The 22261-nt window shown below is 46.7% G+C and overlaps 1 protein-coding gene across 1 annotated transcript in view; it reads left to right on the top strand.

The window, feature by feature from the left end:
- Positions 1-22261, top strand: part of LOC122374258 (neuromedin-U receptor 1-like) — a gene marked incomplete at its 5' end in the record, with an annotated part of 39885 nt that overhangs the window by 11585 nt on the left and 6039 nt on the right. The window contains one exon of the mRNA XM_043352892.1: positions 16100-16237. Coding sequence (XP_043208827.1) covers positions 16100-16237 — 138 coding nt within the window. The remainder of the gene's footprint in view (positions 1-16099; positions 16238-22261) is intronic.

The following is a 22261-nucleotide window of genomic DNA, read 5'->3' as shown; positions in this document are numbered from 1 at the left end:
CAGCTGTACTTGATGCCGCTGTGGTCACAATCCAAGGTGACTGCGTATTTGACGTTCGGACTCAACCGACACCCGTTTAACATGCACGCACCGGTCCAGGAGGCGGAATCGGCGCCGCCCGCCAGACCGGCCACAACTATGCTCAGAATCACGGCTAGCGGGGGTCGGTTGGTGGACACCATGGTCCCGCGGTACGCCCTTTGGCAGCGGCACAGCCGAACGGTCGGCCGGTCGAGCTACCAGTGCCGCTCGCCGGAGCCTCCTTGCTGCCCCGGGGCCTCCAAAAGGATGTGCAGACCCACATTGTATTGAAGATATCGGAAACATGACTATTGACCTGTATCAGCCTTTGACCGGAAACGGCGCGCTGGTGGCCGACCAGTGGAAGTGGAAGTATGATAGAGTGAAAGCAACAGTGCTTAGAATAATGCGTTCATAGAATGTCCGGTTTTATCAGCAGCAGCTTCTATGAATGTTGTACATGCGTGTTCTGCATCAGCTTTATTAAATAAATCTCTTAATTTCAATTGCAAATGAGCTTGCAAATAAGGAATCATGTTGTTCTTGAAAGTAGTATAATAGTATGCCTCATAGGTTTATGAGAAATATTTGTCCTGAGAGTAAGATCGACAAACTCTGGGAAATGGTTCGATATGTCGCTCAAAATAAGCTCTGGTTCTTGAAACATTGACGTTCGTCCGCCGTGCCAAACGCAAGTACAGACTGACGTTCTAAGTAACAAGTCAAGAGCGTCAAGAGCGTGTCAAGTTAGTCAAGAGCGTGTCAAGTTCCGTATGGCATTTGCTCGACACACACGCCTAAGCTATCTTCGTAAATTGGAAGCGTTACCTCTACATACAGTTATTCAATTGAAATTAGAAAATATTTTCCATGTGATGCATTGCCGCATGTATTTAAACAATCTGGAAGAAATCTTTAAGTTTCTTTAACACTTAAAACAAAAACTGGAAAGAAGCCTGAATTTCATATTGTTATAATCCTGCGTGTAAGACGTTTAGCAATGTTCCCTCGCCACGCGATTTAACTCGTCGCATTAAATATCTTTGAGTCTACGTTTGATCAAAACTGCACCATTGCTTTGGCTTTAATCGGGCGTGACTGTTTTCTGTGAGCTTGGCTCATTCCGTTGTGTGTCATGACAGAATGATTTGATTTGACAACGCGCTGCTGTGTCAGAGATCCACCTGGACTGGAGCATCGCAGACAAGAAAGTCATCACGGCCGGACACCAGGGCACGGCCGGAACATGACAGTCAGTTTGTGAACCTGCGATATTGTAGACTGAATTCCTCACATGCCCCTGGTGACATTCTCTTGCTACATCTACTTCTGGAGCGCGTCATGTAGCTGCCATACTGTCACGAAAAACGCAACGGAAATTACCACATCTCTTTTTATAACCACTCCGCTTTCATCGCACCCGACAACGAGGTACTGCACATGGCAGCCAGACACAAAAGTCAATACCTCGACGGCGCTCATCGTCTCCGGGGTACCAGCATGCCGCTGTTTGCGATCCCATGATACCGTCCACTACGGGTCACCGCTCGACTGGGGACGGCGCTGATCAGGTCGGCGAGACGTGGAGAGATGACATCGACATCGACAGAGTCATCGACCGCTCCGTGGATAGTCGGGGATCCATTACAGCGTGACCCACGGACGACGCGGCGTTTCTGGGTACTGCCAGAGGTTATTTAGGGCAATAAGCTCGTGGGGAAACTATTAGCTTGTCAGGTAACGCAGTGGTGGAGTGATGTTGGAAACATCGAATGTTACCCCGCGCCAGCCTGTCTCGTCAATTTGCTCTGTCAAACGTGAACCTCTATGTAGTTCCCCGACGGTTCGTGCTTGTCACTTCCTCGTGAGTTCATCGTGCAGCTCCTGTCGGCTAAGCTTTGTATGATTGTCATATTATCCTGATGGAAATAATTCTCAGCAAAGCGTCGATTCAACTAATTCCAATGTTCGTTATGATTCTGGTAGTGCTATCTCTGTGCAAAAATATGGTTAGAGTTTTGTTTTTATATTAGTTGGTAGAGTTTTGCTTTGAATCTTGGACCCAATTGTTTTTCTCACAGACAATGACAATACAAAAACAATATAGGTAATAAGACCATGGTCTTATTACATTGTTTTTGTATCGTCATTGTCTGTGAGAAAAACAAAATATCTGACTCTTCTTGGACCCAATTCCTTGACGCAAATGTTTAATGATTTTCGAATTTTCTGCAGCACTTGCCACTTCTCGGCCGCTTCAATTTCACTAATATCATCACCGCAATTGGGCTTACGCGGTGAATACACTCAAGCTGCTATGTTCACGCGGTATACAGACGCATCTAAGGGAAGCGGGAGCAATTTCCTGGCCACAATTCAGCCTTGCTCCGCCTCATCACTTATCACAGCAGGATAGGCTCTATGCCTTGGTGATGCCGCTCATCTTGAGTGCATTCAGTGCCTCCCAGCGACTCGACGGACGGCGAACGACACAGTTTGTGGTGGCACGCGGCCGTGTAAGGCTGCTGAGCGCTCTGCCTCAGCCGGCCGCCATTCAGCCACTGTTCAACAATGCGCCGCGTGCGGCGGCCACTCGACGTATATGCCGGTAAATGACTGGCTGCCGTGCCAGCCGGAATACATTAGTGAATGTGGCAGGAACGCGCCTGTTGGTATAATATGTCATCAGGTAGCAGGTCGCCATGTCTGTCGTGGGCATCCCGGATTAATGGGAAATGGTTCGTAAGATGAATGGCATTTTTTGTTAATTTAATGACTGATGATTTATGCACAGAACAATGATTTAAGTGTAGGTATTAGTTCGGAACTCTAGGAAATAAAAAGCACAATAGTTAATAACACGGAACAAAAATGATAGACGAACGCGTTTCGGCTAAATCGCCGTCATCAGCGTCTAAAAGGAGAACAAGAGGCACACATCGAGCAAATATCACAGTTCAATCGTTTTGATTTTTACATACGCTTTTAAACAAGCATATGACAATGTGGTTACATTTCCTTTTGTAAAGACAAAACATCCTTAAAGAATAGCCACATTGTACAGTTTACACAGGTGTTGCACAAATCACATGCGGATGTTTAAAATGCCAAACAACGCCGCTGCTTTTGCCCACTTCATGAAACCAACCCTTACATTACTATGGTATCACTCGTAGCAATAAACGCCGCTTCAGTAGCTTTTCTGATGTCGCGATTACTGCATGACGCGAGTACCCTTGCCCCGTCCCATTATGGGAGATGGTTTGAGTTCTGAGCATGTAATAATTAATATAGTCAATGCTAGCTAGCAATGTGCATGATGCGCAATGTGCGTTTCCGTTATCAAATGCTGCTCGACTTATGAATACTGGGCAAAAGAAAACATAGCATCATGATTCATGTGAATATGAGGGGAGGATAGCATCATGAAATAATGACAATAGAATTTCGGCCGTATGGCGATTCGCTATAAACCAGTGTGTTTGCCTGGCCTTGATTCGTAAAGATAGCTTTAGCTGAATTACCAGATGAAGATGAATAAATGTTGGAGTGGATTAATCGATCCAAAGCTATATTTCTAAGGATTCGAGGACATTGAATGATAGTAGGTAGTAGGCCTATTTTTCTACATAAACTTAGCTTCAAACCGGAAGTGTGTATTAAAAACAGAAGGACACGACATATGATAATCACGCCATAGATGTCTACACCTAACCAACATGTACTTAATGGCTATGAATGTAAAGTGGAGCCGTGGTGAATGAAGGTGTGGTCTATAATTTTGCGCAAAATGTTATAATATAATACTGATGTTACTTTAAAAAGCTTCCAGGGTACATATACTACGAATAATAATTTTTCTTAGTCGCAGCTTGAAACCAAAATCCCTTCCAGGCTTCCAGACACCTTCCAGAAGGGATCAGTGTCCCAGGTCGTTTTGGTTCCCTGTCTTTTTCACCCTGCAGGTTATCAATCAGCATCATGCTGATCCCTCCGATTGCGAGCAAGATTGTAACAATGTGACAGTGACATACATCGCACACAGCTCGTAATGTGCCGAATGCCTGGGATCTACCGCAATACTCCACTCCTGGGGTTTTACCTGTCCTTTATCTGGCGGGACCAGATGCCCAGGGACAAGTGTGACACGCCGCACTTTCTTTCGATATCGATGTCATCACCTTTTTGTTCGAAATTCCGAGGACGGAATTTTTCCAAGGTTGTTTCTGATGTGACACGCCGTACTTTCTTTCGATATCGATGTCATCACCTTTTTGTTCGAAATTCCGAGGACGGAATTTTTCCAAGGTTGTTTCTGATGTGACACGCCGTACTTTCTTTCGATTTCGAACCGAATTTCATGTAACACACTGTCCTATCTCCGAGCCATGTGGACCGATCGATTCTCGATGCGCTTCGCTGCTCCATATAAAAGCAGCGGCGACACGAGCGCGCGGACACTCTGTCTCTCAGTCGGACACTCGTCACTGGACTCTACTGGTGGCGGTACACCGCGTGGGTCGCCGGACCATTCGGTCCGGGACATTCGTCCCGGACGTCAAGACACTTACACACACTCTCTGGTTGGACACTCGAACCTCGTCACCGGACTCTACTGTTGGTGCCGTGTGGGTCGCAGGACCATCCGGTCCGGGACATTTGTCCCGGACGTTGAGACACTCGCTCTGTGTGACTCTGCCTGTGAACACCCGCTTCGGCCGATGCGGTGCGACGCGGTTGCCGATTTGTCAGCGTGGGTGCCAGTCCGGTGCTGAAACCGACGAACTGCTATCATGTAAGTCCGGCAGGGCGTCGCCGGTCATTCGGCGGCCTTAGATTCTCCGGCCTATGGAATGCTTTATTTTTGGCGCACTAACATAAAATCTGAATATGTCAATTGATCCAAATATCTCGGTAAATGTTCACCTGCTTGCGAATTTCCGCCTTCAGCATTATTTTGCGCGCTATTCTTGCCGTTGCAAGCATTCATTTCGAAGCCGCTAGCGTTTTGTTCCCTTTGCGAAGTCGATTTTCGTGTGTTTGTGAGTGTGTGTGTGTTTGCGTATACCCAAGGGTTTGATGGTCGTACCAGCCAAATATGTCGTGCTCCGACTGCCACCCCTACTCCCTCCTCTTGAAATTAGCACGCAACATACAATATAACCCACTGACGAAACTAGACTATGATGGTGAATGAGGGGCTATAACGAAAGGGGAATGATCGAAGCGATGGGTTGACGAGGTCGGGTAGATGAGTAAAGTAGAACGGGGTTCGGAAATTGTGGTCTATAATTGGGTAGCAAGGCTAACAAATGATATATCTTGGTCAAATATCAAGGGGAGTGGGTCGATTTGAGCGTTGAGGATCTGAGGGTTGTCCTCTTATTACTTTGCTATTAACCTGCCGTCATTAGCTCATATTAACGCTTGGATGACGTCAACTGGCAATACCAGATAATTTCAGTAATCAACATCTTGTAAAAAAAAAATCTTCAGAGCTCAGCATGCCATTTGACGGTAGTTCTCCTGTATGCAGTCGCAATTATCCGGATAGTTGTTACTTGCTAGTAGGTCTCAGTTTGCTTATTCATCAACTGCAGCTCAAGGAGGTCCAAAATGAAACACCTTTCCAGATTTGAAGTAATGATTGAGCGTTCGATTTTTCTGTTTGTTTTTCGTAGATGACTCGTTAACGGATTAACGTATATTGTCGAGTAATTTGGGGTTCTCAAATCTGCAACAAGTAATTCATTGGATTGTGTACAACTATAATTCACTGAGCCAAATCGAAACCAGTATACCATGGTTGCAATAAAACCGTTCAAGTAACCGGCCCTACTGATTTTCTGATTTCCGCGGTTCGAACTAAACATGTTTCGCCACATTCCCTCCTACATTGATGAGAGCCATATTTCATTTTGTACTAGCATACCTTAAAGTAGCGTGGTACTCAGAGACTTTGCAGTAAGTTCATTATTGACGAATTAAAAATCAAAGGCTGATTTAAGAGAACTGAAGTAAATAACGAAAAGTAATGAGACCTTGAGTCACAGACCGTAATTACTAACAATCATGATTGCAATCCACGGAACCTCTCAACATGTTACAAACAAGTTACGACAACCTTATAAATTACTAACTATTTCACCAAGAAAACCTTACAAATTGACAACGGACCGAGAACGCTCTAGTTTCGGAGAACGCTCTAGCTCAAGTTTCGGAAGTTTGAGCAAACTTGTCAAGTAATTTCCCCATAAACTGAAATCCCCCCCTGGTACTACCTTTTCATAGTTACAATCGTGTGAACGGACAGTGATGTAAAACAATGAACAATTCTGGTTTAATTATTTATTACTATCTTTTAAACTCCAACAAAGCAAATAAACGTTTCCAACACCGCAAATTACGCAATGCTGTCAGTCAATTACGCCCTACACACGCATTCAATCTTTTGCGGCTGAACGTTTTGCATTCTATTTCATATAATACGGCATGGTTAAGTGCGGAGTACGTTGATTTCCAACTTTACTATATTTCTCGGTAAAGGCACGTTTTCTAGATGAAACCCAGGCATAGAAAAACGCATGATCAGGAACGGATATAGTGTCTAGTTTTATTACTGGTTAGCTTTCCCTCAAAACGAAATCGCGATGCCCGCTTTAATTTTGTGATGAATTCTACCTTCGGTGCAGTGATTCTCAGCAGTGAAATTGATGCCAATGGGGCATTACGTAGATGTCAATTTATTCTATTGCCAATTTGTTCTGTTGTTCTTGTTGAAGAACCCTCCTATTGTCATTCAGTGTGACTGGTAGATTTGGTTAACTACGTCAACATAACTTTGCCTAATTCAGTAAAACTCCAGACGCGCCGTTCACCCAATTAGTCGCAGCCGCTTAGTTTCGGGGACGCCGTATCATTATCATTTAGTAATGTCCTATACTTGCTAAGGACTATTCACCTAATTGACATTCAGTGCGTCTGGCACATTTGGTAAACTACGTCAATATCACTCCGCCAAACTCAACAGAATTCCAGGCGCGCCGGTTCGCCTATTTAGCGTCAGCCATTTGGTAGGGGACGCCGCATCGTTATAATTTATGTAAATTGTTAGTGCAGCAGATAACCGAACGATTTTGGGACCAAGTCAATAAGATAAACAATCATTGTCAGTTGGCTCCATTCCTCTATTCAGCGACTAATTTACGGGACAACAATTGTAGTGGTTAAGAGAGACGTAACGGCCTGGCGTTACACCAGCCGCCCTTACCAGGAAAATAGTTCAGTCGTTACCATTATATCGAATAGGGTAGATCATTACTACAAATAGTCAATATTGGTATCATGTCCTGCACCAGTGAGAGCTGCGACGAGTCCACTTCTAGGACACATGTAATAGTGTGTGACGCTTATTTACTGTAAAGTTTCTACAGCACCAGCCCAGATCTCCCGACTGCTCTGTGAGCGCTGGGTTTACTGCCCCCATAAATGAGACAGCGACGGCTGGCCATGCGTGGCCGTAATTACCTCTCTATGGAAGCGAGCTGAAGCGTGGTGGTACGGTATACACAATCCATTGATTACACTTTTCAATTGCCAGGGAATGAAAAATAAGTGTGGTCCCCCCTGTTCTGGTCAAGGTAGTGCAATTGTACTTAGGCAGTGTTGGTCGTTGCATGGAGATACCACTTGCATGTCTCCACACATTTCTGAATGGTTGGAGATGTGCCATTGGCTGACACAGGGTCAGATCCAGTCTGGGGCCCGTACTGTCGTGACGGGCCGGCGTCGTTGTTCGATTGCCTGTGCTGCCGCTGGTGAGGGGCGGCGGTGCAGTGTGCGTGTCTCATTCACTGGCCCAGACGGGGGTGAGGATACGTTGACGCCGTTGTTGGATATTCCGGGTGCGTCCCACGGTATCATTCATTCCGGGTACGTCCCGCGGTATCATTCATTCCGGGTGCGTCCCGCGGTATCATTCATTCCGGGTACGTCCCGCGGTATCATTCATTCCGGGTGCGTCCCGCGGTATCATTCATTCCGGGTACGTCCCGCGGTATCATTCATTCCGGGTACGTCCCGCGGTATCATTCATTCCGGGTGCGTCCCGCGGTATCATTCATTCCGGGTACGTCCCGCGGTATCATTCATTCCGGGTGCGTCCCGCGGTATCATTCATTCCGGGTACGTCCCGTGGTATCATTCATTCCGGGTGCGTCTCGCGGTATCATTCATTCCGGGTACGTCCCGCGGTATCATTCATTCCGGGTGCGTCCCGCGGTATCATTCATTCCGGGTACGTCCCGCGGTATCATTCATTCCGGGTACGTCCCGCGGTATCAGTCATTCCGGGTGCGTCCCGCGGTATCATTCATTCCGGTCACGTCCCGCGTGGTTAGAGTTCCGTGATCCGCAATAGGTCACGACAAAGGGGTATCGCATGTAACGGGGCTATATGGCGGTGCCATAATTAGCCGTATGGAGGGGGCTACTAATTTCTGGGATCCACTTCCGAAGTATGGTTGCTGTGTGAATGTGGTTATTACTAGCTCGTCCCGGAAGCTCCTAATTGCCTTCAGAGTAGGCCAACTCTGTCGTCAATTTTGGCCATAGGCTGCTCCCAGTATGACCTAAATAATGAGCGAAAGGTGTATACATGCAATAATGTCAGTTGCGGAAGCCCAGAGATAATGACGCTAGCTGCCCATCCCGACCGTTTAACATGTGCCAATAGGTTGAATGGACTGCTCCATATAACCGGATCGATATTGTTTTGACCACACTGAGCGGGCCTGTATTGCCCGGGTGTGTCCACCAGTCGCACAGCATCACCAGCTGCTCGTTTATGACGCTGAACAGTGAAATCGATACGCAATCCCAGAGAGAATAGCACGGCTCTCAGTATACAGCCGACCGACAGTGTGCAGGTGCCACTGCACTCATCGCTTGGTAACAATCCAAATCGGTAATCGTTTTACAGCCGCGCCGAGCCGCGCGCGCCGCAGGACCGGCGAGGCGTCATTTTATTGTGATTGTTGTCTCGTTCCACCCAGTACAGAATTGACAAGTGTCACCACACGTACTTGACCGATACAACTTTGGCTCGGAACGAACGAATTAGTAACTTGCCTTTAGCCTGTTCTCTCCGCGCGTCTAACAAAGTCTCATCAGGTCACCAAAGTCGACAAGTTTCGAGAGGAAACCGGTACTTGGACAAGTGTGGCCGTGATCACTCGTCGTGTCCGCTAGCCGTTTTATGGCATGAACGCCGAATCGATAGTTGTCGAAACTAAACAGCCTCCTCTCTCTCTCTCTCCCTCTCTCTCTCTCCCTCTCTCCCACTCTCTCTCTCTCTCCCTCTCTCTCTCTCTCCCTCTCTCCCCCTCTCTCTCTCTCTCTCTCTCTCTCTCTCTCTCTCTCTCTCTCTCTCTCTCTCACTCACTCACTCACTTACTCTTATTCTCTTTCACTCTCCTTTTCTCTCCCTCCCTCTGTCTTCACAGTTCCGTAACGTGCTTGTAGCGGAACAGTAAATGGGGCTATTGAGTTTTCCTGACATTATTGGTGCGCTTTGTTTGGTTTAATTTACCTATGATGCGTAGGCACTGAACGTTTACCGAGATATGAGAGTGCAAATTGACACAATTCAGACTTTAACAAAATTAGTCAGTCACGACAGCTTGTTGCTTTTATGCATTTTGGGCTTTGGGAATCTAAACTGCTTAATGATCTGCCGACAAACTGACGGGCGAGCGTGAGAGGCGTTACGCGGCGGCGATGATGTCGAACAAAGAAAACAGGAAGACTAGTTGAGAGCATCACGACCAGAACCAAAGGAAACAGGAAGAAAATCACGGTACCACGACAAAAATCAGCATCGACACCTCATCACATCGAAATATCAATATATTAATTTACGGAAACGCCGCGTAACACAAGCATTAGTGCACAATGCAGTAGCTAAGCTGTCACTGAGATTAACCCTATTAGTGGCAGGGGGGGGTTGTTTTCATCCACCCCTCAGGTTTTTCGGGAATATCTCCGGAACCGCTGAAGCTACGATGCTGAAATTTTCTGACTTTTCCTAAAACTAAATTGGGCACATTCCCTGAAAATTTCAAGTTCATAACTTTACCAGGGGCGGCTCCAGAGCACTGGGCATTGGGGGTCCTATTCGTAAAGCGAGTCATTTGGGCGAAGATCACGAATGCCGTTTGAATTTTGAAAATCGGCCCGTTAGATCTCGAGATATCAGGGGGGGGGGGGTCGTAAACAGCAGGGGCGTCGCCACGGGTCCCCAACTTGTACGGACATATTCTGTCAGCCGTAATACTCGTCAGATGCGTTAACCCACGCGGACCCAGGGAGGGTGTTTTTCGTCCTCCCCCCCCCCACATACACACCTCGGACGAATAGTTGCGATAGCCCCCGAATGCCTAGTGGTTTTGGGGAAAAAATAGGAACACATTTTACATGCATTTGCTTTTTCATATTTTGTCTCTTTTTGTCCTTATCCTAGTACCTAACCAGTATAGCGCCTTATGGGGCGACTAACGGAGCGAGCGAGAGGGTTGGCCATGCACGTGCGAAATTGCGAGGGGGTACCTCCAACTGACTTGTGCACGGCACCCTACTAACCACCGGTCTCTAGCGATGTGCCGAATTTGAGCGCAATCGGCCCAGCCGTTCTCGAGATCTGGAAGCGGCACCCTGCACGTGCGCACGTGAAAATGGGTCCCAACTGACTTGTGCACGGCACCCTACTAACTGCTCCGTAACCGTGTACCAAATTTGAGCGCAATCGGTCCAGCCGTTCTCGAGATCTGGAATCGACCCCTGCACGTGCGCACGTGCAGCAGCACCCCAACTCTGGCACATGGATATGCATTGCCTAGTGGGTGCCTACCTACATGCCAACTTTCAGCGCAATCGGCCAAGTAGTTACCGAGATATTGCAACAATTACAAAAGTGACACCTCTTCGTTTTGCACGTGGCACGTGCATAAGGGGTCACCTACATGCATCGGGAATAGTCCAATACTTGGTAGAAGGAATGAAGCTACCCTACAAAAATTACCGCGTGTAAATCGGTCAAGTGGTTTCTGAGATATAAGCGTCGCAAAACCGTGACCACGGCCGGCCGGCCGGCCGCTCATACTCAGAAATTTCCGTTAATCTAAGGAAAGACTACGCTCGCTTCGCTCGCTCCGTAACCATTGTCAGCCCTGGGTACTCAGCGGACGTCACTAGCCATGCTATCTGTCTGCTGGGTCCCCAGGGGTAACCTTTTTACTAATACCTGTGGTGGCGGGCTGTCCATAGCTAGAAAAAGAGCGGGGAGTGATGTGACCTAATGTGCTTGAATTCCCCTCGTTGAATGAAGTTCTATGGTATTTAACGTAGCCAGGTCACATGGGCATGGAAGGGCACTCCTGCATACCTGTTCCACTATGTTTCACATGGTGGACAATTCAATAGGTATGGGACAAAAAAAAGAATTGATACCAACCTACATTAGGTTAAAGAGTTAGCGACATTAGGTCAAAGGTTAGGTTAGCGACCCCGAGCTGCGGCTTTTTTGCAGATTTCTTCACCAAAAAAGGTCCTAGACCTAAAGCAGTGGTACCAACGCATTGGTCATGTCAAGACACGTCGAATGACATATAGGTTGTTTGAAAAGGTCAAGTTTTATGTTGACCTCATGTGACCTCGAATGGCCTTTGGTTGACGTTTACACATGATCAGTCTCATTTGCTGTATTTGAAGTCACTGGCTACGATTTTGTCATTCCTTTTGATCTAAGCATTCATTTAGAGCCTCAGGATGACAAAAGTGACATAATTAGGGTAATATGACTGACGTATCAGTAAAATAGCCTATAGAAGGATACGGGGTGTAACGAAATTATCCGGTCACCTTTCTTCCCGCTGTGATTAAGTAACAAGACAGCCTGAGGTTTTCCTTTTGATGAAGATATCGCCAGCTTTCATAAGATTTAGAAATGCCTGTAACATTCCAGCTACTGGGTTTTCAAGAAGTGGGTTTGATGTGGACAGACGCCGTATTAGCATGTATGTGCTCACATACAGTTGGGCGGTCCTGGTGCCGGGTGTCCCCTTATTCACTTCCCGCTGGACAAAAATCCTTAAGATCTCTATGAAATCAGGATGACAACTATTTCCAAGTCGGCGCCCGTTAGTCCAGAAGGATAAGAGCTTCTCCTGATGTCACTTCTGATTCTCCTACGGACTTAAATGTAGCGCTCCAGCCTGCACGAAGGCAGCGTGGCTTGAATCAAAATCAATGCGTTTTTAGAAATCGAGCCCTCCCGTGCCGTCCGGTTGAGCGGCTCCAATTATTTGTTTGCCAGGACTTGCTGCTTCGGTAATACTCGTCACTGAAGGTGGTCTTCTGTGACACAATGCACAGCTGGAACATCGCACATAAGCTGAACATGTCCCAGATCTGGATCTTGGCCGGATGTTTGACGCCGGTGACGGCCGGCACGTTTGAGTAATGAGTTACTGGCAGCCAACACAAGCCGCTTTGACGGTTCAAAGGACAATACAGCGCGAATAGCTGCCCACTCCACCAAACGCTCATGTCTTCCCTCGACCAGTGCAGTGGATGTGTCTTGGCGTGAGGCCAAAGGTGGTGCACTAGCTATTTTCCCGTCCATTGCGTTGTCTTTTTCAGTTTGATAGGCAGAAGAACCAAGTTAAGGGGTGGAAAGTGTTGGGCTGGTGGGTCATGATGTGGGCCTTCTAGTTCTTATTATCCATGCCTTGCCAAGAATACAAGTCAATCTGCAGATTGATTGTTGTCGTATGCTTGTCGTTATCTTGACAACTCTCCTAACCACTTGGCAAAGCGCGGCTTTAGCGGTCGCGGCCGGGCTGAGTTAATAGATAGATAAATAAGAAATAGATGTCCGAATAACTTCGTTACACCCTATATACCTACTCTTGCGTGACATTGACTTTGGGGCGGCCTTGGATCGTAACTTTAACTGTATTTAGGGCCTTGACTTTAACCACAAATAGGGGCCTGATAAACTTTAACCTGCTTCAAACATGTGCGAAGACTGCATTTGCGGTCGACGAAACTTGTACGGACATTCCGTACAAGTTTCCGGGCCTTCCAAAACTTGTACGGACACTGTCCGTAGTGTCCGTAGTGGTGGCGACGCCCATGGTAAACAGCCCCCCTGCCACTAATAGGGGTAGCCAGGAGCCTGCCACTAATAGGGTTAATGGACTATACGGCAGTTTTTCGGACTCAATTCATGCCCTGGGGCATTCCACGATAGATCGACCAAAAATAAATAAAATTTACACCCTCATATTTTATTTTTTGCTTAAAATTGGTCTAATGGGTTGTGATGGGCGGGGAACCCAGCTGTGGCAAGGATTTTTTTCTTCGAACAACGGTTTCCGAGATATAGCCTCGGGCAGTTCCTGGAGGTCACACTGCAACCCTATGTTTGGCGGCTTATAACTCAGAAACTATTGGTTTTCTATGGTAAAAACTTCATATGGTTCAGCTTGCAATCAACCAACAAACGTTTTGGCTATCTCGGATTTTCGATTTTTGAAAATTTTGATCACGTGACATCTTGACCTTTTTTTAGAAGAGTGACCTTGATATTATCCCAACTGAAAGTCGCAATTTTGTCTGATGACGATTAAGGCCTTATCAATTGTCATTCATATGCGCAAATAAAAAAAGTGGCTTTCGGCCTGCGTTGACCTCAGGTCAGGTCATTTTTATGACCTTCCCATTATTACGAGCGGGAGCGACAGCGAGATCTCGAGAACAAAGCAAGATAGTGACAAGTGGTAAACGGCACAAAGTACACATGGATAAGGTCTACAATTTTTACTCAGGTCATTTTCAGGTCAGATCAAAGATGACGTCACAGGGGTAAAAAGAAAGTCTAAATGGCGGCACTACATATATATGAAGTTTTTCTCGAATAACTTTCAAAGTATCCCAGCTATGAACAAACTAATAGCACCATCGTGATCCTCTCGTCGATCCGCATCGAAACATGTGTATGTTGACCTCGAACGGTCAAGATCAAAAGTTGACCTTAGGTCACGTGACCTTAAGGTCATCATATATATCATTCGATGGGCCTTGACGAGCTGAATACAATGAGCCTATCCGCGCGGCTGTATCTCAAACCTGTAAGGAGTTATTAGCAAAAAACATTTGGTGACCTTTAATGACGTCACATGACCCAAGAGCAACGTCACAGTTGACCAAGAGCAAAAAAGGTCTCAAGGTAGTCAAAGTTAGTCGTATATGAAGTCACTCATGGTATATTAGGCAATTCCGACGCGTTTTAGTGTAAAAACAAGGGAGCTGATTTTTCCCCAATTGACTTATAATGGGGTGGTCAAGAAATTGACCTGATCTTAGGTCATCGGTATTGAAATTCAAAACGAACTGGCGCTAGGCGAAAGCAAACACAATGGTGCCTGTTCCACGTCTCTTTCTTTATTAGATCAAAAGGTACAGCCATAACTATTTTGACTTCCTTTTTACCCCTGTGACGTCATCTTTGACCTGACCTGAAAATGACCTCCGTAAAAATTGTAGACCTTATCCGTGTGAATCCTGTACCGTTTACCGCTTGTCGCTATCTTGCTTTATTATCGAGATCTCGCGTCGCTCTCGCTCGTAATAATGGACAGGTCATAAAAATGACCTGACCTGAGGTCAACGCAGGCCGAAAGCCACTTTTTTTCTTTGCGCATATGAATGACAATTGATAAGGCTTTAATCGTCATCAGACATAATTGCGACTTTCAGTTGGGAAAATATCAAGGTCACTCTTCGAAAAAAAGGTCAAGATGTCACGTGATCAAAATTTTCAAAAATCGAAAATCCGAGATAGCCAAAACGTTTGTTGGTTGATTGCGAGTTGAACCATATTGTTTTTACCATAGAAAACCAATAGTTTCTGAGTTATAAGCCGCCAAACATAGGGTTGCAGCGTGACCTCCAGGAATTGCCTGAGGCTATATCTCGAAAACCGTTGTTCGAAGAAAAAAATCCTTGGCACAGCTGGCTTCCCCGCCCATCACAACCCATTAGACCAATTTTAAGCAAAAAATAAAATATGAGGGTGTACGGCTTTGGTCGATCTATCGTGGAATGCCCCCCCTAGCAACGGAGTGCGGACCACAGACCGTTCCAAGGCCGTCTTGAGCAGTACATGTGACCTGATTTTGGCAAACCATGAGCAAGTGTTCATGAAGAGCAGTTTGTGCTCGGCTCCATCACACAGCATACGATTAGACACGGCTCTGATTGCAATGATTGATGAATGCCGCCATCTTAGGCTGGACTGTTGAAACGGAGGATTGTAGAGTCGATAGTCGTCTTCCTTCGTCGACGAAAGACAAGGAAAACTGTCCCTCTTGCACCTCCCGTGCTTCAAAATGAATGTGATATGTGCGTACACAATGTTTGCATACCGGCATGCACTTTCCAAGCATACCTACAGAGGCATATGCTCTCAGCGCTTGGCTCACCACAAACATCGTTCTATTTCCTAAACGACCTATCCATCGAACTATCGGTTAAATAGTATCCAAGTGAAGTGATACAATCGTTGTTCTTGTATTATGTATACGCACAACAATATACCGAAAAATTGTACGTGTTGTATTGCACGCACAACATTGTACATATTGTACCGATTTCGGAACGACATAAACCAGGATTATATACGAGTAAATAAATGTACTCGTATGCCTCGCAGCCTGGATGAGTGACATTTGACGCCTTGAGTGTCACATTTAGTTTTGTCCTCTCTCTCTCTCTCTCTCTCTCTCTCTCTCTCTCTCTCTCTCTCTCTCTCTCTCTCTCTCTCTCTCTCTCTCTCTCTCTCTCTCTCTCTCTCTCTCTCTCTCTCTCTCTCTCTCTCTCTATCCCCCTCCTCTCTCTCTCTCTCTCTCTCTCTCTCTCTCTCTCTCTCTCTCTCTCTCTCTCTCTCTCTCTCTCTCTGTCTCTCTCTCCCTCCTTTGATATCTCTGTTGACGTCATTATCTCACTTTATGTCCGGCAGTGGCGGTGGTGATTGTCTTCTTCCTCTGCTGGGCCCCATTCCACGCCCAGCGGCTGCTGTTCACGTACGGCACCGTCTGGGACAACTGGACCAGTGAGACGCTCCGTACCGTCAACGAGTGGATCTTCTACGTGGCCGGTGAGCTGCAGTCAACTGAGGGTGCTTTGTGTTTGTGTTTGTGCTTGTGTTTGTGTTTGTGTTTGTGTTTGTGCTTGTGTCTGTGGTTATGCCTGTGTTTTTGGTGGTATTTGTGATTATGTTTGTTTTTGTGATTGTGATTGTGATTGTGATTGAGACTGTGATTGTGATTGTGATTGTGATTTTGATTGTGTCTGCGACTATGTTCGTGTCTGTGGTTGTGCCTTTGTTCGTGTCTGTGTTTGTTTCTGTGCTTGTGTCTGTGTTTGTGTTTGTGATTGTGATGTGTCTGTGACTATGTTTGTGTCTGAGCTTGTGTCTTGATGCACGCCTGTGTCTATACTTTTTTCACTATATACAGCATTTAAATGGGCCGTTGGTTGTAGGTATGCATGATTTAACCCGCGCCCCACTGGGGTCTGTGTATAACACGCCCTACTGGGGGGGGGGGGGGCTATTCATAGCCCCCCTCCTAACTCCGAAACTACTGGGCCGATCGTCAAAATTCAAACGGCGTCTGATAGCCCCGGAAAAACTGTCGAGCGAAACCTAATTTTATTGACCTCGAGGTCACCGATGACGTCACAGGTCAGGTCAAAGTAAAAATTATTAGCACTTTGGCTTGTTCACATTTTGGGCTCTGGCCGCCGTCTTACAAGTCAGATCAGGCTCATTTTTGGTTTCCACACTCGTGAGCAGATGCTCTAGATACCTTGAGGGTACCAAACTTGTACTTTGATTTTCAGGTCAGGGTCAGGTCATCACAGGTCACGAAAATATTATATCATGCGTCGGTCACGTGACACATGTTTTATGGTCCATTTAGGCCATAGATTTCGAATTTGATGTCGTCTGTGTCATTCGAGGTCATTTTGAGTCGAATTTAGCTTAGGTCAGGTCACTTTCAGGTCAAAAAAGGTCAAATTTTGAAGTTGAGATTTTTCAACAAAAAATATGCAGTTTGAGCTCAGGAACACGATGGTGCCATTTATATTGGTGTACGATGTCCAATACGTACTGAAAAATTGATTTGAAAAATTAATAATTGTGAATTTTTTTGCAATAATGCGTATAACTTGGCCATTTTTGAAGATATTTAGCTAAAATTTGCTAGAGTTAGTCATAATCATGCGTTTTGTCACATATATTCCGGTTTTTCCGAAAAGTCAAAAATTTTTTGAAAAAAATATAAAAATATAAACTTTGAATATTATTATATAAAATTTTCAAAATTTTCAAAACTTTGAAAATCCGAGATAGCAGTTTGATAGCGCGGTCAATTCTGAGTCCTTTCATGCAAAGAAATTGGATCTAGCTTAACCCTATTCCTGGCGGGGGGGGCCTCAGGAGCCCCCCCCCCTGAGGTTTTTTGGTTATTTCTCCCAAACGCGTTGAGCTAGGAAGCTCAAATTTCCTGACTTTTCCTATAAGGCTTCTACGCAACATGTCTGAAAATTTTGAGTTGATCTGACCTCAGGTCAGGTCACCAGAGGCGGTTTGGTGACCCTACCTCAGAAAAGTTTGCAATCACGCCAGAGCTAAAGTTTTTGACCGATCAATTTCTTCTCTTCAGGCTTTAGTAAGGGTACCAGTATGTGCAATTTGTATATCTCGGAATTTTGATATCGGTGACCTAAGGTCAGGTCAATTTCGCGACCTCCCCATTATAAGTCAAGGGGGGAAAAATCAACTCCCTGTTTTTACCACTAAAACGGGTCGGAATGGCCCCATATACCATACATGACTTCATATACGATCAACCTTCACTACCTTGAGGTCTGTTTTGCTGTTGGGCAGCTGTGAGGTCATGTGACGTCATCAAAGGTCACCAAATGTTTTTGGCCAATAACTCCGTACAGGAACAAGATACAGACGCGTGGATGGTCTCATTGTGTTCAGCTCGTCAAGACGCATCGAATGATATACATGATGACCTCGAGGTCACGTGACCTGAGGTCAACCTTTGACCTTGACCTTTCGAGGTCAACATATATATCATTCGATGCGGATTGACGAGAGGATCACGATGATGCCCTTAGTTTGCTCCTATCTTGACTAATTCGAAAGTTATTCGAGAAAAACTCTCTCCATATCTAGCGCCGCCATTTTGACTTTTTCGACCCCTGTGACGTCATCTTTGACCTGACCTGAAAATGACCTAGGTAAAAATTGTAGACCTTGTCCATGCGTATCCGATGCCGTTTACCGCTTGTCGCTATCTTGCTTCGTTCTCGAGATCTCAGGGGGGGGGCCGAATCGGCCCCCCCCCCCGCCAGTTTCTTGTCCCGGCGGAGCCCGCCAGGAATAGGGTTAAACACTGAGCTCTTGGGAGCGATTGCCGTGGTTCAATGTTTTGCGTCGAAATCGGACGAACATGACGTCACTCTGACGTCATTTCCGGCCGACCTATGGCAGGTACGAAGGTCAAATTTTGACACAAGGTGTCAAATTGATGCAGCCGAAGGTACTGAAAGTTTGGCGCCGATCCGTCAAGCCGTTTGGAAGTTATTGAAGAAAAACTGGAGGGGGGGCTATGAATAGCCCCCCCCCCAGTGGGGCGCGGGTTAACAGTTGTAGCGCTAAAATTACTTGGTTATTAGAAGATTTATTGGTCAGTGAGTAGTAACAACCTAATTAAGTTGTCACATTTCGTAAATAGTCTTCTTGCTGCCCGTTCCTCAACATATCTGGTATGTACAGTGCGTTAGCTATGGGACACGTAAATTATCAGTGATTTATTAATGTCGATTAATACAGTCAGAACAAGTTTTATCCGTCAGTAAGTCTGGTTTACAGGTAACAATGAATGTGGCACAGAAGTAACGAAATAGAATAACCCGGATCAGTGGACCATCCTTTCTGTAGTGGTGAAAGGGGTGAACTCAATATAAAGCCTGTCCTGTTTTGCCGTCAACCGAGGATTATTGCTAGATTGCGTCCGACACATAAGTTCATTTTGAAAATTGTTTGGCTCTGGTGATCTAGCTATAATGTAATTGAACACTATTGCCAGTGCCCGTTGTGACGTGAGCTTTATTTCATTGATGCAACCAATGGAGAGCGCGGCTTTGATGTGCTCAGTAACAATCAGCTGAAGTACGAACCATGCTCTAAAGAGATCTCCATTTCAGCGAAGTGGACTGGTGCTCTATAACGCCATGTTGCGTTGATCGGAAATAGTCGGTCCTTTAAGAGCTGCATGGGAGCAAGCTAGAGGTCATTATTTTCCATTGGGTTAACTGGAGACACAAGAAAAACTGTGAGATCCAATTTTTGTTGTTGGGGTACGTAACAGCCATCATAATACGCATATCAATATGATGTATCATACATCCAACACTACAGTGTTTACCAGCAGAGAGGTACGCTTTCAAATATTCCAGCTAGTCCACTGTTTATCCATTTGCGGTGGCGGCAGCCGTCACGAATTTAATCCCGCTCAGATTGCTTTCCGTCTGAACACATACCAAAGGAAATATCGGCTCCGCATCCCACTCCCTAACGGTTCGCAGTCTGCCAAGGCAGTCGGCGGAGGCACTGTTCCGGGGCGCCGCCGACGCCGGCTGTATGTCTGTCTGTGTGTCTGTCTGTGTCTGCCCAGGGGAGATAGGCGCTTCGTCTGATTAATCTGGTCCGTGCCGAAAGGTGTCTGAGTTTCTTTAGGGAGGGATCCCCCACGCCGCCAATTCGGAATCGTGAAGACGCCTGTCGATGAAAGATTTTGTAATGTAGCCTAGCACTGATAATTTGATCAATGGTGGGCTTCAAAATGTCGAGGTGGTGATTTCGTCAGCCGGGTCCGATTTATTAATATTCAAAATGAACGCGTATTTTCTATCTCAGAAGTTCTTAAGACAGAATTACGGGGAATGTCAAAAAGCACGAATCGCATGTGCTGACACACCATCCACATTTCATGCAACATTTTAACCCGCGCATGACTGGGGGCTCTACAGAGCCCCCCCCTTTTTCGTTAATATCTTCTAAACCGTTTGACGGATCAACACGAAACTTGCCGTATCTTCAGCAGCATGCTTTATTTTTTCAGGTAAGGACAGTGAACAAAGGCGAGTAGATAGGACAGTATCACGTTGTTCTACAGCGGTAAAACCCACTTAACCCTCGCGGGCCCGGGGGGGGGGCGTTTTTCGCCCCCCTGGCGAATATTTGCGATAGCTCCCGAACGCTTAGAGATAGGAAAGCGAAACTTTCAGTACCTTTTCTCCCATCAATTTGACATCTTCTGAAGTAAAAAATTTGTACCTAGCCCCCTTGATGACGTCACAAGGTCCATTTTTCTAGACCCCTGCACGGCAAACTTCGGCGTCACAGACGCAAACTTCAAATAGCTGCTAAAAATAGAGTTTTAAAGATAAAGACAAATTACGAGCACGGTTGTGTAGCGTTTGACCTAGAGAAAAATAGAAAACTATTTTTCTATTTTTCTCTAGGTCAAACGCTAAAATAGTTCTGGTGACCTGAGGTCAGAGGTCAGGTCAACGACCCCGAAATGTGGTTTTAGTTTTTCGCAAAAATGGTCCTAGAGCTACGGCAGTGGTACCATCGCATTCGCCTTGTCAAGCCGCGTCGAATGATATATATTTTGTTCGGAAAAGGTCAAATTTTATGTTGACCTCATGTGACCTCGAATGACCTCTGGTTGACCTTGACTCATGAAAGGTCGTTTATGATGGATTTGTATCCGCTGATCACGAATCTGCCATCTATTTTCCTCTAAGCCTTCATTCAGGGACCGCGGATTCCGGGGGGCAGGGTGTGCAATTGCACACCCTGTAAATCCTAAGGGTGTGCAAACACCTATTTTTGCACACCCACAGTTCGTTGTGGGGGCCCATGCGGCCCTGGCGCTTGAGTGTCCCAAGCCGATTCTCGAGGGCCCCAGCGCGAGCCTGATGGTCCCGCACCGGTGCCTGAAGGCGTGAACAGGTTCTAGTGTTATCTCAGGGGTTATCTCAGAACCCCACCCACGCCATTTTTAGCGCTCCCACCGGCTCTTGAGCGCCCAGGCCGATGCCTGAGGGCCCCAAGTCGATGTCTAAAGGTCCCACGCCGGTGTCTGAGTACCTACATGGCTAGCTCAGGGATCCACGCCAGTTTCTGAGGGCCCTAACCGGCTCTTGAGGGCCCCTGCCCCCTGCCCTCCTTAACCCCCTCTTGGGGCCGATGCCTAAGGGTCCCGCATCAGCACCTGAAAGCCCACATAGTTATCTCAGGGCCCCATACCAGTTTATGAAGGCCCTCACCGGCTCTTGAGGGGCCCCAGAGTCCAGACCGATATCCAAGGACCTCTGGCCAATGCCCGGGGGCGCAGGCCGATGCCCGAGGGCCCCAAGCCGTTACCCGAGGGCCTTACACAGCTATCTCAGGGTACCATGCCACTTTCCGAGGGCCCTAACCGGCTCTCGAGGGCCCCAGGCCGATTCCTGAGATCCCCAGGCTGATGTGAGAGGGCCGACCGACTGAGGCGGCCCCCTACGTCAGTTTCTAAGGGCGTCCACGACCGCCGTCTGGTCAAAGCTGATCTCTGAGGGCCCTACGCAGGTTTTTAAGTGCACTCAGCTCTTGTTTAGGATCTCACACCGGCCTCTGAGATCGGATGGCTTATGCATGCCGCAGAGGAGCCCTTACCGGCTCCTGAGGGCTCCGTGCTGATAGTTGAGGGCCCCATGCCAACAGTCGAGAGTCCCATTCAGTAATCTCAGCGCCCTACACCAGTTTGAGGAACGCCGTTCGGCGAAGGCCGACCTCCGAGGAAAAGCCCTCTGCAAGCCTCGGAGTGCCCTCACTTTCTTTTTAGGATCTCACACCAACCTCTGAAGTCGCAGGGCTAAAGGATGCTTCTGATAACCCTCACTAGCTCGGACCCAAATCGATGCATGATGACCCGACAGAAGTGCCTGAGTAGCCCACACAGTAATCTCAGGGCTCACACCAGTTTCTGAGGGCCTAGACGAACGCTTTTTGGCCAAGGTCAATGTCTCGGGGCCCTATTCAGGCATCGAG

This window comes from Amphibalanus amphitrite, unplaced genomic scaffold, assembly GCF_019059575.1.
Source record: "Amphibalanus amphitrite isolate SeventyFive unplaced genomic scaffold, NRLGWU_Aamphi_draft 001627F_arrow, whole genome shotgun sequence".
Classification (NCBI taxonomy): Eukaryota; Metazoa; Arthropoda; class Thecostraca; order Balanomorpha; family Balanidae; genus Amphibalanus; species Amphibalanus amphitrite.
The sequence above is the reverse complement of the archived record's forward strand: the minus strand, read 5'-3'. Positions and strand labels throughout refer to the sequence as shown.